Source organism: Pithys albifrons, chromosome 7 (genome assembly GCF_047495875.1).
Source record: "Pithys albifrons albifrons isolate INPA30051 chromosome 7, PitAlb_v1, whole genome shotgun sequence".
Classification (NCBI taxonomy): Eukaryota; Metazoa; Chordata; class Aves; order Passeriformes; family Thamnophilidae; genus Pithys; species Pithys albifrons.
Genome location: NC_092464.1, coordinates 58,870,790 through 58,885,924, shown reverse-complemented (window position 1 = coordinate 58,885,924; position 15,135 = coordinate 58,870,790). Strand labels below are relative to the sequence as shown.

Sequence of the window (15,135 nt, the reverse complement as noted above, 5' to 3'; positions counted from 1 at the left end):
TCTGCTCCTTGTGTGCCATGAGCTGATCAGGTCCAGGTCACCTCACATTCCTCTCCCAACGCCTTGTGCCTGCCCTGGGGCCTCAATGTCTTTGCCCTGATCCCAGGAAGGGGCATGGAGAGTAAATGGTTGCAAGCTCAGAGTGTGGGAAGAAATGCCCTCGGTTGTGGTGTTGAGGTAAGGATTTATGTATTAGGGTTTAGAGTTTGACATTCAGGAGTAGGGCTTGGGCAGAAGTTTAGGAAGGTTTGGTGTTGTGCTGAGTGTCTGATTTGTCCTTAGCAAGTGGGGTATATTTGTGAGAGAGGGTTAGGATTAAATTGAGAGGTTTAATGCTTGTGATGGGGCCATGGATTAGTGCCAGTAACAGAGTCCAACTAAGGGTACAGGGAGCTTGAGCTTTGACTTCCTGGTAAAGCTGAGATTGGGATCAGAGTAGTGGATTCCTTCCCCTGTGAGGGCAGCACCTTTCAGTGGTGTCAGGGTTTGAGGCTAATGGTAAGAAACTGGGTAAAGGCCTATCAGGAATGTTTGCACAGTCAGCATTGCAGCACCCTCAGTGTTACCTGAACCAATTTTTACCCCATCAAATTCTTTCATCTCTGTTTGCCAAGCTACTTTCTCTCCCCTAAATTCACTCTATTTCTTCAGAGCCATCTCCTCTCTCCAGAGAGCCTTTCCCCACATGAGTCTGTCCATACTGGCCTGGGTGGCAGCTTCTGGTTCCCACTCCCTGCTCCCTGCAGGGCCCTGAACTGGTGAGGCTGCTCTGCAGAGGGAGGGGACTGTGGTGCCCTGGGGCCATGGGGTGACCCTGCACTGGCCATGCTGGTCAGGGTGGGAAGCAGACACAGCTGGGTGGGGATCACAGCTGCTGAGCTCCTGTCCATGTTCCCAGATGGCTCAGGAGCCAAGGAGAAGGCCGAGCAGGACCAGGGAGTGTCTCCAATGGCACCAGGGCAGGGTGGGGTTGCATTACATCCAGCCCATGGGCTCCTCTGAAACATGCCCCAGGCATGTGTCCTTTTGCCTTCTGGCTCCCCAAAGCAGCTCCTGGCAATGAGGGGTGAGGAGTGTTCTCCACACGTTCATCTTTTCCTCTATATGACTCCTCTTTCAATGGTCATTCATTTTAGGATGCCCCAGGCATCCCTTGAGCTTTCCCAGATGCTACAATAGCTTCTCTCCAGGATGGCATCAGCCACCAGTCCCACTGCAGGTGGGACAGCAACAGGCAGATCCATCAAAGACCTGTAACACTCTGCTTGAACATGTCCAACCAAGAATGGGGCTCTTGGTCCATCCCTTGGTCCCAACAGATTCCCGTGGGTATCTGATCCCGTCCCTCTGAATCCATCAAGAACCCAAGAGCCAAAACCATTTTAACGGATGAGCTCCCTGGGTGGGTTCCTGCCCCCCCAGCTCTGAAGAGGTGTCCAGCCCCTGGCCCTGCCCTGCAGTGAGACCCTTTGGCCATGGTGGTGCTTGCCCAGAGCCCAGCTCTGACACAGGGGTCACATGGCCCGTTCCTGCTGCAACCAAGGGGATGGCTCTGTAGGGACAACAGGATTGTCACAGGTTACAGGACACCTTGGGGCTCCCACAACACTCAGGGCACAAGAGGACACTGTGGAAGGGAGGGGAGCCCAGCCATGGAAAGACCATGTGCTGCTGTCCTTGGCCAGGGATTCAGGGGAGCAGCAGCCCCGAGTCACAGGCATAGAGAGCGAGTGCCCACCAAGGCACCAGGGCCAGCCCCAAGGGCACCAGGGCTGCTCCTCCACGGGGCAGCTGCACATTGGGCTGCTGAGACCCTCCTGAGAGCTGGGGCTGCTCCAGCAGCTCCAGAGGGTGGAATAAATGGGAGCTGAGAGAAATAATTTTTTCCTGTATCTTTTAATGAGATCATCATCACAGGGATCCATCTGTACTTGAGTAGGTTGTGTTAAGAATAAGCTGAGAGAAGGCCAAGATAATACAGAGAAACCTGACTAATACCAACATGAGTAACCTGACCTAGTGAGTGCCACCCCTGCCAGTGGTGGAGTAGTTGGAAGTAGATTGAACTTTAAGGTCTCATCCCAACAGAACAGTTCTGTAATGATTGAATTCTATCACAGGTATAGAACAGAAAAAGCGGAAAAAGAAAAGTTATTTCTGACTATTCTTGAGGTACAATTGGAGCCCCAGTGGGGTAATTGGAAATCTTAATATGAAATGAACGGTATTCAAAGACTTTGCAGAGGGCATCCTTGATTTCCTTGTTTCTCAGGCTGTAGATGAGAGGGTTCAATACTGGAGGAACCACCGAGTACAGAACTGAGACTACCAGATCTAGAACTGGGGATGAGATGGAGGGAGGCTTGAGGTTAGAAAATATGGCAGTGGTGAGAAACAGGGAGACCACGGCCAGGTGAGGGAGGCACGTGGAAAAGGCTTTGTGCCGTCCCTGCTCAGAGGGGATCCTCAGCACAGCCCTGAAGATCTGCACATAGGAGAAAACTATGAAAATGAAACAACCAAAAGTTAAACAGACACTAAGAACAAGAAGCGCAACTTCCTTGAGGTAGGATTGTGAGCAGGAGAGCTTGAGGATCTGAGGGATTTCACAGAAGAACTGGCCCAGGGCATTGCCATGGCACAGGGGCAGGGAAAATGTATTGGCTGTGTGCAGCAGAGAGTAGAGAAAGCCACTGGCCCAGGCAGCTGCTGCCATGTGGGCACAAGCTCTGCTGCCCAGGAGGGTCCCGTAGTGCAGGGGTTTGCAGATGGCAACGTAGCGGTCGTAGCACATGATGGTGAGGAGAGAAAATTCTGCTGACATGAAGAAGACAAAGAAAAAGAGTTGTGCAGCACATCCCATGTAGGAGATGGTTGTGGTGTCCCAGAGGGAGTTGTGCATGGCTTTGGGGACAGTGGTGTAGATCCAGCCCAGGTCTGTGAGGGACAGGTTGAGCAGGAAGAAGTGCATGGGGGTGTGCAAGTGGTGGTCGCAGGCTACGGCGCTGATGATGAGGCCGTTGCCCAGGAGGGCAGCCAGGGAGATGCCCAGGAAGAGCCACAAGTGCAGGAGCTGCAGCTGCCGCGTGTCTGCCAATGGCAGGAGGAGGAACTGGTTGATGGAGCTGCTGTTGGACATTTGCTGCTTCTGGAGGTGGGGCAATGTCCAAAGAGGAAATAACAGTGACAAATAAGATGAGATACTTTTCAAAGAGTCACAGCCATTTCCCAATACCCCTTTCCCTTCTGCTCACACTCCCCACGTTTCCTTTTTCAGGAAACTTTGCTTCATATCCATGGCTGGAGCCCTGCTTGGTGCTCACTACATTTCCCATGAGGAGCAGCCCCTCTGCCCACTGGCTGTGAGGGTCAGCCCTGCTCTGCTCCAGGGGGGTCATGGCCATGGTGGGGGCAGGGCCCTTCCTGGTGTTCAGCTGTGTCAGATGAAACTGCTCCTAAAGCAAAAGTTCTCATGGGCATCTGCACTCCCAGTTTTGAGAAGGTTTCAGGATTCCAGAAGGCAGTTTCAGAGGTTTGGGTGTTTTGTTTCTGACTCCCCTCATCTTCCCTGTGGAGTTTTCCTGGATGGCAGAACCCCTCAGCATTTGTGCTGCCCTGAGGAAGAGCAGAGCAGGGCTTCCCAAACAGGACCATGTCTGTGGCTTAGTGCAGAGTGAGGGGAGCTGCTCTGTCCCTCTGCCTTGTTCCAGCTGCCCTGGACTTGGGCCTCCTCAGACAGAGAGTGATCACACTCCCATTTTTCTCTGAAAAGCCATCAGACACTGTTGAGAGCAAAGAGATCCATCACAGACCACTCAATGTCTCAGTCTGGCTCAAGGTCTCAAGGACACACATGGCTCATCTCACCAACTCAACAGCATTTCCTGGGATGGGCACAGCATCTCTGCCCCTCTGCACTGGGGATTTCAGATAACACAACTGTGCTATGAAGATGATTTGCATTCTTGAGGGCAGCTCCCAGCTTGGAAGGAAATCTCAGAGAAGAGGCAAGTGTCCTGACAATGGGGTTTGATTCTGGGAAACACACCTCATTCTCCAGGCACACAGAATTCACTACTGACAGCCCCACAGTTCAGAGGAAAATTGGAATGTCTCATTCCCAGGGACCCACCTGCCTGAGGGGGATCACAGGATCAGTGATTGACTCTGGAGCTTGAACTAGCATTCCCAGTGAACCTGACTGAGAGAAGGAGGAAACAATTCCAGTAACAAGGGCAAGTTGAGGAAAAAGGAAATGCACACTGAGGGTCCGGCTGGGAGAAGCCAGGGCAGAACCAGGTGGGCACTCAGGGCATTGTCACCCTGAGTCAGCTGTGCCACCTCCCAGACACCAACAATGCCAGGTAGTTCTCAGCCCCTGTGCAGCTCCTCAGAGTTCCCTCTGCAACACAAACCACCAGGTATGTGGCTTGAGAGCTTGATAGAAATCCCTCCTTTCACCTTCTCCTTGAAGTATCCCCTGGAAAATATCCCTGGGTGCTCTGGTTCTATAAGCAGTCCTCACCTATGAAACTCTCACTTGATAGTTGAACAAACCTGCCCTGCCCTGCCCTGCCCTGGTTTGCTCTTTCCTCCCACAGCCACTTCCCCAGCACTGAGGGAGCTCCCCAGACCAGCTGAGAGCTGCCCCTGGCAGGTGGCAGAGCTCCTGCCCTGGCACAGCACCCTGGGGTGCAGGACCCTGCTCTGCAGGACAGTTTGGGGCAGCCTGGGTGGCACAGCCTGGATTCAGACCCTGCAGCCATCCCTGGGAGGAGGGAACCCTGCTGGGATGTCCCTGGGATGGTGCAGCAGAGAGGCCCTGCTTTGCAGCCCGTCCTCATCTTCAGCACCAGAGAAACTGTGATATCCCACATTAGAGACCCCCCAGGCTGTGGGATGTGCCAGCGTTGGGAGATCTTCCCACAAACTGCACATACATTGCCCTTCATGCAGACTTACCTTCTGAAAGCCTGGAAAGATTCCTCTTCTGTGGATCTTCCTCTCAACTTTCCTCACAGCCCAGACTGTGTGTAACCTCTCTCTGCCCTGCTTTTCTGCCCTGGGTGTGTGCAGGCAGTGCCCTGAGCCCTGCTGGGCTGTGCACAGGAGCTGCTCCTGGGCAGAGCTGTCTCTCTGCAGCGCTGCCCGCTTGCCAGGAGCTCCCTGTGTGCCAGGAGCCCGGCCCAGCTCAGCAGCACAGCAACAGCCCAGGGCATTTAATGGCCCTCTGGGGGGTTTGGTGCTGAGTCCCTGAACATCAGACCCTGCGGAAAGATGCAGGAACCTCTTGAGAAAGCAAAGTCAGAATCGAACTTTTAAGTTTCTTGTGTTGTTAATGGGTCCCTCTGAGGGACATAACTGAGAAAGTGTCCCCAGATTCCAGTTAGAAAACAAAGAGACAATGATGACAAATATGGACTAGGAAAGAAAGGTCACTCTGATGCTGAGGAAAGTAAGAAGCACTTCATTAACCCAAAGGTCACAGCCCTGGGAAGGGAGATCCTGTCTCTCCCTCATTCCTCAGGGCTCTTCCTTGGACATCAGGTTGTAGGATGTGGAAAACCAGGGGCAGGAGGACGGAGTGGCACCTCCCAGGCTGCTGAGCAGGGACAAGGAGGCAATGAGGCCCCAGGGCTGCAAGGCTCACTTGTCTCCTCATGCCATCAGGGGCACACACAGCAGCCATGGCCAAAGGCCTGCACAAGTTGGCTCTCTTGGGGCCTTTCAGCTTCTGCACATCCCTGTCTCCTCTCTAGCCCAGGCTGTCCTACAGTGTCCATGCCCTGCCCCTTTCCCTGCAGGCTGTCGGCATCCCCCGGCTGCCCCACCTCGCTGGCCCCTTCCTGCACTGACATCTCTCCCTCCTCCCTGGCTCTGTCTTGGAACACAAAGCCTTTGGCTGATCCAGACCCCTTCTTGGTGATGCTTTGTATCAGAGCACTTGTCTTAGAGGGAAATTTCTTTCTTCACATGTCCAGTCTGGACCTTCCCAGATGCCATTGGCGACATTATTTCTTTCTCATTCTATTTCTGACCACAAAAAGAAAAGCTCCACCATCTCTGACACCACCACTGGGACACTGTGGAACCTCATGGAATGAACAGCCCAGTGTGACACTGCAGAGTCTTATTTATACAATGGATTCATTGTCACTCTGTGGAACCTCATGGAATCAAGGGGTCTTTTCAGGAATTATAGAGGGAGGATTGAATCACTTTTCCTCACAAGTTTTAATGATGGCAAATCAGATCCACTTATATAAATTGCATTATATATTATGATAAATGAGCAGGCAGAACAGTAGACAAGTGAACAGATATTTTCTTAAATATTTAATACACTCTGGAAAAGCTAAAGCCTCCTAGTAGAGTATATTATAGCATAAAATAGTGCAGTGCTCTGTATCAAAACAATTATTTTAATGTAGTATCAAAAGCAGCAGAAAGAAACAATCATTAAAAAGGGACTGATGTAACTCTCACACAACTAAATAGGGCAGATCTCTCTCCTTCCCTTAACCCCTGGGCAGTGACCATGAAGAGCCATCCCTGCTTCATGGGAGAAGCTCCACACGCTTCAAGACAGTCTGTGGAAGGATCTGCCATATGAAAGTTGGACAAAGCTTTTATAGTTACACTGTCAGGGATTGCTGGTCACATGTTTCCAGGCCAGTGAGCAGCTTCTCTGTCCAATGGTGCTTCAAAAAGCAGAATGGGCATTTGCAGTTTGGTGAACCAGGCTGGTTTTAGCAGAATTCAACACCCAGACAGCCCCTTGGTGCCAGCAGTAACTCAGCCCAGAGAGCCTGCATTGTTTGCATTCTCTGAGTGGATTCTGGGCCTGATCAGGGCAGAACATCCTGCCATGGTCCATAAGGCTCTGCAGTGCCACAATGGCCCCTTGATGTCATGAGGTTCCAAAATGTCCTGAGGTTCCTTTGGTTCTAGAAGTCCCCACAAGTCACAAAGGCCCCTTAGTTCCATGAGGTTCCACAGTGCCCCAGGGTCCCTTTGGCTCCACAAGGCTCTTCAGTGTCAAAATGGCCTCTTGATTCCAGGAGGTTCCAGTTTTCCAGGGTTCTTTCAGTTCCATTAATCTCTGCAGTATCACAATGGACTTTTGATTCCATGGTGTTCAGCAGCGGACCCAGGATAGTTTGGGCTCCATAACCCTCTGCAGTGTCACAAAGGCCCCTTCATTCCAGGGAGACCCAAAATATCTCTGGGTTCCTCTGGATCCATGAGGCCCCATTTGTCACAATTGTCCTATGATTTCAGGAGGTTCTGTTGTCTCATAATATCCCTTGAGTTTCAGGAACTTCTGTGGTGTCACAGTGTCCCTTTGATACCAGGAGGTTCTGTGGTGTCACAATGCCCCTTTGGTTACAGGAGGTTCTGTGGTGTCACAATGTCCCCTTTGGTTCCAGGAGGTTCTGTGGTGTCACAATGTCCCATTGGTTCCAGGAGGTTCCACACTGTCCTTGCTGGAACACACCTGGTTGGATGTTGCCCCACCTGCAGAGCTGCCTCCAGCTCTGGGGTCCCAGCACAGCAAGGACATGGAGCTGTTGGAGCGAGTCCAGAGGAGACCACCAAGATGATCAGAGGGATGGAGCAGCTCTGCCATGAGGGAAGGCTGAGAGAATTGGGATTGTTGAGCCTGGAGAAGAGAAGGCTTTGGGGTGACCTAATTGTGGCCTTCCAGTGGCTGAAGGGGCCAACAAGAAAGACGGAGACTATTTAAAAGGGCCTGCGGTTACAGGACAAGGGGGAATGGCTTCACACTGATAGAGGAAAGGGTTAGATGAGATAGTAGGAAGAAATTGTTTATGGTGAGTGTGGTGAGGCCCTGGCACAGGTTGCTCAGAGAAGTTCTGGCTGCACCATCCCTGGCAGTTGTTCAAGGCCAGGTTGGATGGGGCTCTGAACAACTTGGTCTAGTGGAAGGTGTTCCTGCCCATGATGGAGGTCAGAATGAGCTGTTCTTTAAGGTTCCTCCCAACACAAAGCATTCTGTGATTCTGTGACTGGTGGGTGATGTGGTAGTTGGGGCCGTCTTGGACACAGAGACACTGAAGGGCAGCATTTTCCATTTGGGTGGGGAAGGAGGGGGCAGCAGAACTGACACCTGGGACTGATGGTGGTCAGACTGCAGCCTGCCTGGGAGATTGATTGATGGAATCCCTTGGGAGTCAGTCCTAAAGAACAGAGGAGTCCAGGAAGGCTGGAGCTGCTTTAAGAAGGAAATGTAAAATTCCAGGAACTGGCTGTGCCCTAAAACAACCAAGGGGGATTGGTTAAACCGACAACTTAGTTTGGAACTCAGGGGGATAAAAAAGAGACAGTGGAAGGAGGGACAGAAAACCTGGGGGACTACAGGGGTATTGTGAGGTTATGTTGGGGGAAAACATGAAGGGGCGGATACAAACAGGGACATAGTTTGTCCACTGCAAATAAAGATAACAAAAAATGTGTCAATGAGACCCCCACAAGTCCCTGCCCTAGATGGGATGCACCTGAGGGTACTGAGGGAGCTGGAGGAAGAGCTGGCCAAGCCACTTTCACTCATTGCCCAGCAGTCCTGGGGAACTGGGGAAGTCCCAGCTGAAAAGAAATCAGAAACTGTGATTTACAGGCAGGACCAGGAGGAGGATCTGGACAACTCCAGGCCTGTCAGGCTTGACCTTGGTGCCAGGGAAGTCCATGGAGCAGATCATCCTGAGTGTCATCAGACACACGAACAGGACAGCCAGGGGATCAGGCCCAGTCAGTGTGGGTTTGGGAAAGGCAGGTCGTGCATGACCAAACTGATCTCCTTCTATGACAAAATGACGGACTCAGGAGATGAGGGAAAGGCTGTGGATGTGTCTCTCTAGAATTCAGTCAAGCCTTTGACACCACCTCCTGCAGCATCTCCTGCAGAAACTGGCTGCTCATGGCTGGGATGAGGGAACTGTTTGCTGGGTGAAAAACTGGCTGATGGCCTAGGGAGTGGTGGGGAATGGAACTAAATCCATGTGAGGCTGGTCACTAGTGGGGTTCCCCAGGGCTGAATGTTGGGGCTGGTCCTGTTTGACATTGTTTTAATGATCTGGATAAGGGGATGGAGTGCACCCTCAGTAAATTTGTGGACAACACCAAGGTGGGTGTGATTGTGGATGTGCTGGAGAGCAGGAAGGCTCCGCAGAGGGATGTGGACAGGCTGGATTGATAAGGCCAAGAGTCAGATCCTGTCCTTGAGTCACAACAACCCCATGGAATATTCCAGGCTGTGAGCAGAGTGGCTGGAGAGCTACTCAGCAAGAAAAGACTTGGGGCTGCTGCTTGAGAGCAGCTGGGTATGAGCCAGAGTGTGCCCAGGTGGACAAGAAGGCCAAAGGCATCCTGGCCAGTATGAGGAATAATGTGGCCAGCAGGACCACGGCAGGACTGTCCCTGTGCACTGGCCACTGATGAGGCCGCACCTTCAGTGCTGTGTCCAGTTCTGGGCCCCTCACTGAAAAAAAGGACGTTGAGGGCCTGGAGTGTGTCCAGAGAAGGGAACCCAGCTGGGAAGGGTCTGGAAAACATGTTGGATGAGGAACTGGCGTTTTTCAGTCTGGAGGCTCAGGAAGGACCTTGTTGCTCCTCTACAAACACCCAAAAAGAGGTTTAGTGAGGGGATTGTCCCTCTCTTCTGCCAAACCTATAGGGACAGAAAGAGGAAAGAGACTTGAATTGCATAGGTTAAGGTTCAGATTAAATATTAAATAAAACTTTTATTCACTGAAAGGGTGCTTAGGCAATGAAATAAGTAGCCCAGGATGGTGGTGCTATCTCCAATTCCTTAGGTGGTGTTTGGATGTGGCACCTTGGAATACAATTTAGGGGTGATTGTGGGGGTGCTGGCTGACAGTTGGACTAGAAGATCTTGAAGGTGTCTTCCAACCTTGATGATCCTGTGGTTCTCTGACCTGTAACCACTGCCTCCATGTTTCTGCTCCAAAAATATCCTGGGGATGTTTTCTCACTTTTGTCGCTCAGTGGGACCCATTTGCACTGCAAGAAGCTTTACAGTTTGAATCCCAGTTTAACTTTCCTCAGGGTCTGATGTTCAGGGACTCAGCACCAAACCCCCCAGAGGGCCATTAAATGCCCGGGGCTGTTGCTGTGCTGCTGAGCTGGGCCGGGCTCCTGGCACACAGGGAGCTCCTGGCAAGCGGGCAGCGCTGCAGAGAGACAGCTCTGCCCAGGAGCAGCTCCTGTGCACAGCCCAGCAGGGCTCAGGGCACTGCCAGGGCAGCTCAGGGACACCAGCAGGGCACAGACAGAGCTTAAAGGGGCTCAGCACTGGGAGGATGACTGAGAGCTCATGGAGGAGAAATCTTTGCAGTGCTGGACACGGTGAGTCTGTGGGTGCAGGGCAATGTAGGGGCAGCTCCTGGAGGCATCTCCAAAAGCTGGCCCAGCCCCAACTGATGGGATGTGTGAGGAGGGGGTGTTGGGGGGCACTTTGGAATAGCTGTGGAGCCTGGGGGTGCAGCCAGGTGTGCCCAGGTCTGTGGGGCAGAGTAGGGTCCTGCAGCCCAGAGTGCTGTGCTGGGGCAGGGACTCTGCTGCCTGCCAGAGTCAGCTCTCAGCCGGCCTGGGGAGCTGCTCACAGGGCTGGGGAGAAGGGCTGTGGGGAAGGAGCCATGGCTGAGAGCTGGGTCCTTATGTGAATAAGGTGCTCTGTGGTTTGAAGGTGCTCAGAGCTGGACAGCAGTGCAGGAGATTTCACAGGATATTTTTCAAGAAGCACAGAAAGGCAGGGGCTGTTTCAAAGGGAATTATCCTGTTCTTACTTTTTTTTTGTGGGCTATCTGGCCCATAAAAAGTAGAAATTAATTTCTCATTTCAGGAGGTGGCACCTCCATTTCAAATCGCTTACACCTACTGATGAATAAACCTGGGAGGATTAGAAATCTGCCAGGTACACACATCATCAGTGCTGCTTTTCCATTCTCCTCAGGGTTGGTTTGACATTGCCAGCAGATCCTGCACAGGCAGAGCTGTCCCTGGGCAGTGCCCTGTGCTGGGAGGGCTCTGCAGGGCAGAGCTGAGCACCCAGGGCTGGGATGGGCTCTGGGAACACTGGCAGGAAAGCAGCTGCTGGCAGGGACAGCTCCAGGCAGCAGAGCCCTGGGCAGGGAGAGAGAGGGAGCTGCTGCTGAAATGCTGTGGCAGGGGGGCTACCGCAGCTCTGAGCCATCCCTGCTCTGCAGATTTCTGCTCAGAACAAGCCCCTGATCTCCACCACCCAGCAGAGTCCTTCCCTTTGGCCATCTGATTGTCTCTGTAGGGTCTCCATAGGAGTGTGGAGGAATTTCTCTATTTTCCCTTCCTCTTCATCCTGCCTTTGCTCCCAGCTCAGGTGGGAGCTCTGGGCAATGGGTCTCCTGGACTCTCCAGTCAGGATGTAACATCATTAGGACATTCAGTTCTTTCCCTGGATGATCCTGCTGTCCTGCAGGATGGCTTCCTGAGGGGCAGAGCTGTGCCATTGCAGCTCTGTGTTCCCCACAGCCCCTCAGCACGGAGGCCATGGCAGTGGGTTTGCAAGGTGTGTGCAGGCAGCTGCAATGAGCCCTCTGTGCCCCTGGTGGGAGGGGAGAGCTGAGATATCTCTCTTCTGTAGGATGAGACAGGATGAGGAGTTTGAAGATGTGCACTTGGAAACTGGAGTCATCAGCTCTCAGCAGTGTCCAGTTTCTCCTCAGGGGAACCCCTGGGTGCCTTTGCACTGCAGAACAGAGAGGTGACAGCCTTGAGCAGATGAGAGCAGGGCTGATGGATCTTGCCAAACATTGCAGGAATGGATGATCTCTTTGCCTTACAGGACACACAGGTTGTCTCTTAGATAGAAGTATAAATACCAAAGATTCCTGCCCCAAAAATTTCACTACTTGTGATGGAGCAAATAGAAGGAAAGAAACAAAACTATACCCCCACAGCTCTGCTCTGCATTAGGGTGAAATGGGAGTGACAATGTTGAGAAGCTTTTTAGTACCATGGATGGCTTTAAACTAACATCAGTCTCAGTTCCTATTCATCTGTTGTTGTAGGACAGAACTGAGTATACCAGAACATCAGCAGAGCTCCTTTTTCCCTGGAGCTTTCTGAGCCAGGCATCAACAGAAGTCCTCAAATGGACCAGCTAAAGGGTTTTTGTGATAAAGAAGAGGTGATCTGAGGGTGTTACATAAGGACTAGAGGAGGTTTTTTCAGAAACATGTACTGTGACTTGTTACTATATTTTTCTCCTTGGACAGGTGCTATACCCACGGGCAGCTCATGCTCAACAGCAGCTCCATCAGCCAGTTCCTCCTCCTGCCATTGGCAGACACGCGGCAGCTGCAGCTCCTGCACTTGTGGCTCTTCCTGGGCATCTCCCTGGCTGCCCTCCTGGGCAACGGCCTCATCATCAGCGCCGTAGCCTGCGACCACCACCTGCACACCCCCATGCACTTCTTCCTGCTCAACCTGTCCCTCTCAGACCTGGGCTGCATCTGTACCACTGTCCCCAAAGCCATGCACAACTCCCTCTGGGACACTACAACCATCTCCTACATGGGATGTGCTGCACAGGTTTTTTCCTTTATGTTGTTCATCACAACAGAGATTTCCCTCCTCACCATCATGTGCTATGACCGCTACGTTGCCATCTGCAAACCCCTGCACTACGGGACCCTCCTGGGCAGCAGAGCTTGTGCCCACATGGCAGCAGCTGCCTGGGCCAGTGGCTTTCCCTACTCTCTGCTGCACACAGCCAATACATTTTCCCTGCCCCTGTGCCAGGGTAATGCCGTGGGCCAGTTCTTCTGTGATCTGCCTCAGATCCTCAAGCTCTCCTGCTCACACTACTACCGCAGAGAACTTGGACTCATTGTGGTTACTGTCTGTTTAGTGTTTGGTTGTTTCATTTTCATAGTTTTCTCCTATGTGCAGATCTTCAGGGCTGTGCTGAGGATCCCCTCTGAGCAGGGACGGCACAAAGCCTTTTCCACGTGCCTCCCTCACCTGGCCGTGGTCTCCCTGTTTCTCAGCACTGGCACATTTTCCTACCTGAAGCCTCCCTCCATCTCATCCCCATCCCTGGATCTGACATTGTCAGTTCTGTACTCGGTGATTCCTCCAGCACTGAACCCCCTCATCTACAGCCTGAGGAACCAAGAACTCAAGGATGCTGTGAGGAAAATGATGACTGGATGCTTTTCAGCAACAATAACCTGTCTTTTCTGCTCTATAGAGTTCATAGTGTAACTCATTAGAAGCCCAACATGCCTTCTCATGTTTTTGGTGATGGTCAATTGGCTCTTCTTGTCAGGATGTTGTGCACAATAAATTTTTTTATTAATTTCTTTTGTCATTCTTTGTTTTCCTGTGTGACCCAGAATCTCTGTAAATGAGGAATTGTGCTCTCTTTATATTCAAAGAAAATAAATTATCCTGAACTTTTCTTGTTCATCTGTGATCCTATCTCTGGGACCTTCATAAAGCTGCAGGGCAATTTCATATGTGCAGAGGAGAAGGGGAAAGAGTCCAGCACAGCAGCACTGCTGGGGACCAGCAGGAGTATTTAGAGTTGCTTCCTTTCCACTTCCACACTCTCCTTCTAAGACCCCATGTTGGTGTAAGATCTGAGTGCTCTGCCAGTTTGGTCGGGCTGTTTCTGTGTGGTGATGCCCAAAGGGGCACAAAGAAACTGCTTAGAGACAGAGTTTTAATCTTTAAGCAGCAAGGTATTTATTGAAGCAACGTTGGGGAACCGTCCGATTCTCGTCGGACAACAGAGTTCCGAAGTGAGCAGTGTGAAGCCAGAGTATTTATACAGTTTGTGTGAGAGATTACATCATTTTTACATGCATATTCATGTTATTGCAACACTTGGTTATAATATATAGAGCAGGCGGAGTCCAGGCGGAGTCAGGGGTGGAGTCGTCGTTTTGAGGAATATTATGGTGGGAGTCCCTGTTACCTCATCTGGTAGGGGTCTCATTTCACCTCCTCATCCTCGGTGAACTTTTCAACTTCTACTGAATTTTGCTGATTTTAATATAGATCGTGCCAAAATGCTGTGTTTGAAATTTCTTGTCTCTTCCTGCAGGTCACCGTGTCCTGTGCTCGGGCTGTGCTTCTCCCTTATATGTTATTGCCTGCATATTTCGTATTGGTTTGGACGGACCTCAAGACCATCATTGGATAGCTCCCAAACCTGGTTTCTATCCAGCTATATTTCCTGTGGCTGGCTTCAGAGACTGTTTTGTGTTAATTCTTTGGGTCCTGTGCTTGCTCTGCTTCAGTGGGAGTGCTGTGACTGCCAGCAGACAATGGGCATTTCTGTGGCAGAGTTGGCCTCAAACAGCAGTTCCATCACAGAAAGGGATCTCCTCAGCACAGTGCCTGCAGGCTTAGGTCTTCTTCTAAAGTCACTCTGAAGAACATGCACAGAGAATGGACACTAAAGAGGCTCCTTTTTTGGCTTGTTCTCCAGGGGCTCAGTGTGATGAGATCAGGGGCTCAGAGTGGCCTTCGAGAAAATTAGATCTGCTTTTGCTTGTTGATGGCCAGAGCCCAAGCAGATGGAGAATGATCTGGGATTAACATTCCTGGGTCTCTGTAGCTTGTGACAGGAATGATGGCAGGAGAATGTTTTATTGAAGAGACCTGGGAACAGCCAGGAGAACTCAAAGGACCTGCAGGGACAGTTTGTGCCAAGGAGTCAGCAGGAAATTCAGCCCAGTGAGCACAGGCCTGTCAAGTGTGGGGTCACTCCATGATTATATTCTATATCTGGGTGTAAACTGAAAAACAAGAGCTCTGCAGATCCAGGGGACACATCAGGTACAGGGAAAGGAGTCTAAGTGACCTGTCTTACCCTCAGTGAAATTCCACCTTTGGATCCAGTGTAGTACCCAGACCCATCTCCCAGCACTGGAACAAGGCAGGGCCCCTCTGAGCACCCTCCATGACCACACAAGAGCTTGTGTGGCAGGGGGTCAGTGACAGGGACCACCATCAGTTGTCTCTGCCTCCCAGCCTGACCAGCACAGCCCAGCAGAGTCCCCACATGGCCCCAGGCACCACAGCCCCCGTGCCCTGCAGAGCAGCACC

General features: G+C 51.7%; 5 protein-coding genes across 5 annotated transcripts in view; 3 read left to right on the top strand and 2 right to left on the bottom strand.

Annotated features, from left to right (window-relative positions):
* Positions 1–15,135, top strand: part of LOC139673811 (zinc finger protein 850-like) — a 685,564-nt gene that overhangs the window by 366,920 nt on the left and 303,509 nt on the right. The window lies entirely within an intron of this gene.
* LOC139674242 (olfactory receptor 14J1-like) overlaps positions 1–15,135 on the bottom strand; it is a 232,700-nt gene that overhangs the window by 11,123 nt on the left and 206,442 nt on the right. The gene's annotated exons all lie outside the window — the stretch shown is intronic.
* LOC139673824 (class I histocompatibility antigen, F10 alpha chain-like) overlaps positions 1–15,135 on the top strand; it is a 209,648-nt gene that overhangs the window by 46,363 nt on the left and 148,150 nt on the right. The gene's annotated exons all lie outside the window — the stretch shown is intronic.
* On the bottom strand, positions 2,162–3,139 carry LOC139674241 (olfactory receptor 14I1-like). Its single transcript, XM_071560431.1, has one exon. It carries the CDS (start codon positions 3,137–3,139, stop codon positions 2,162–2,164), a length of 978 nt encoding a protein of 325 aa, XP_071416532.1.
* On the top strand, positions 12,316–13,284 carry LOC139674240 (olfactory receptor 14J1-like). Its single transcript, XM_071560429.1, has one exon. The coding sequence runs from the start codon at positions 12,316–12,318 to the stop codon at positions 13,282–13,284; it is 969 nt and encodes a 322-aa protein (XP_071416530.1).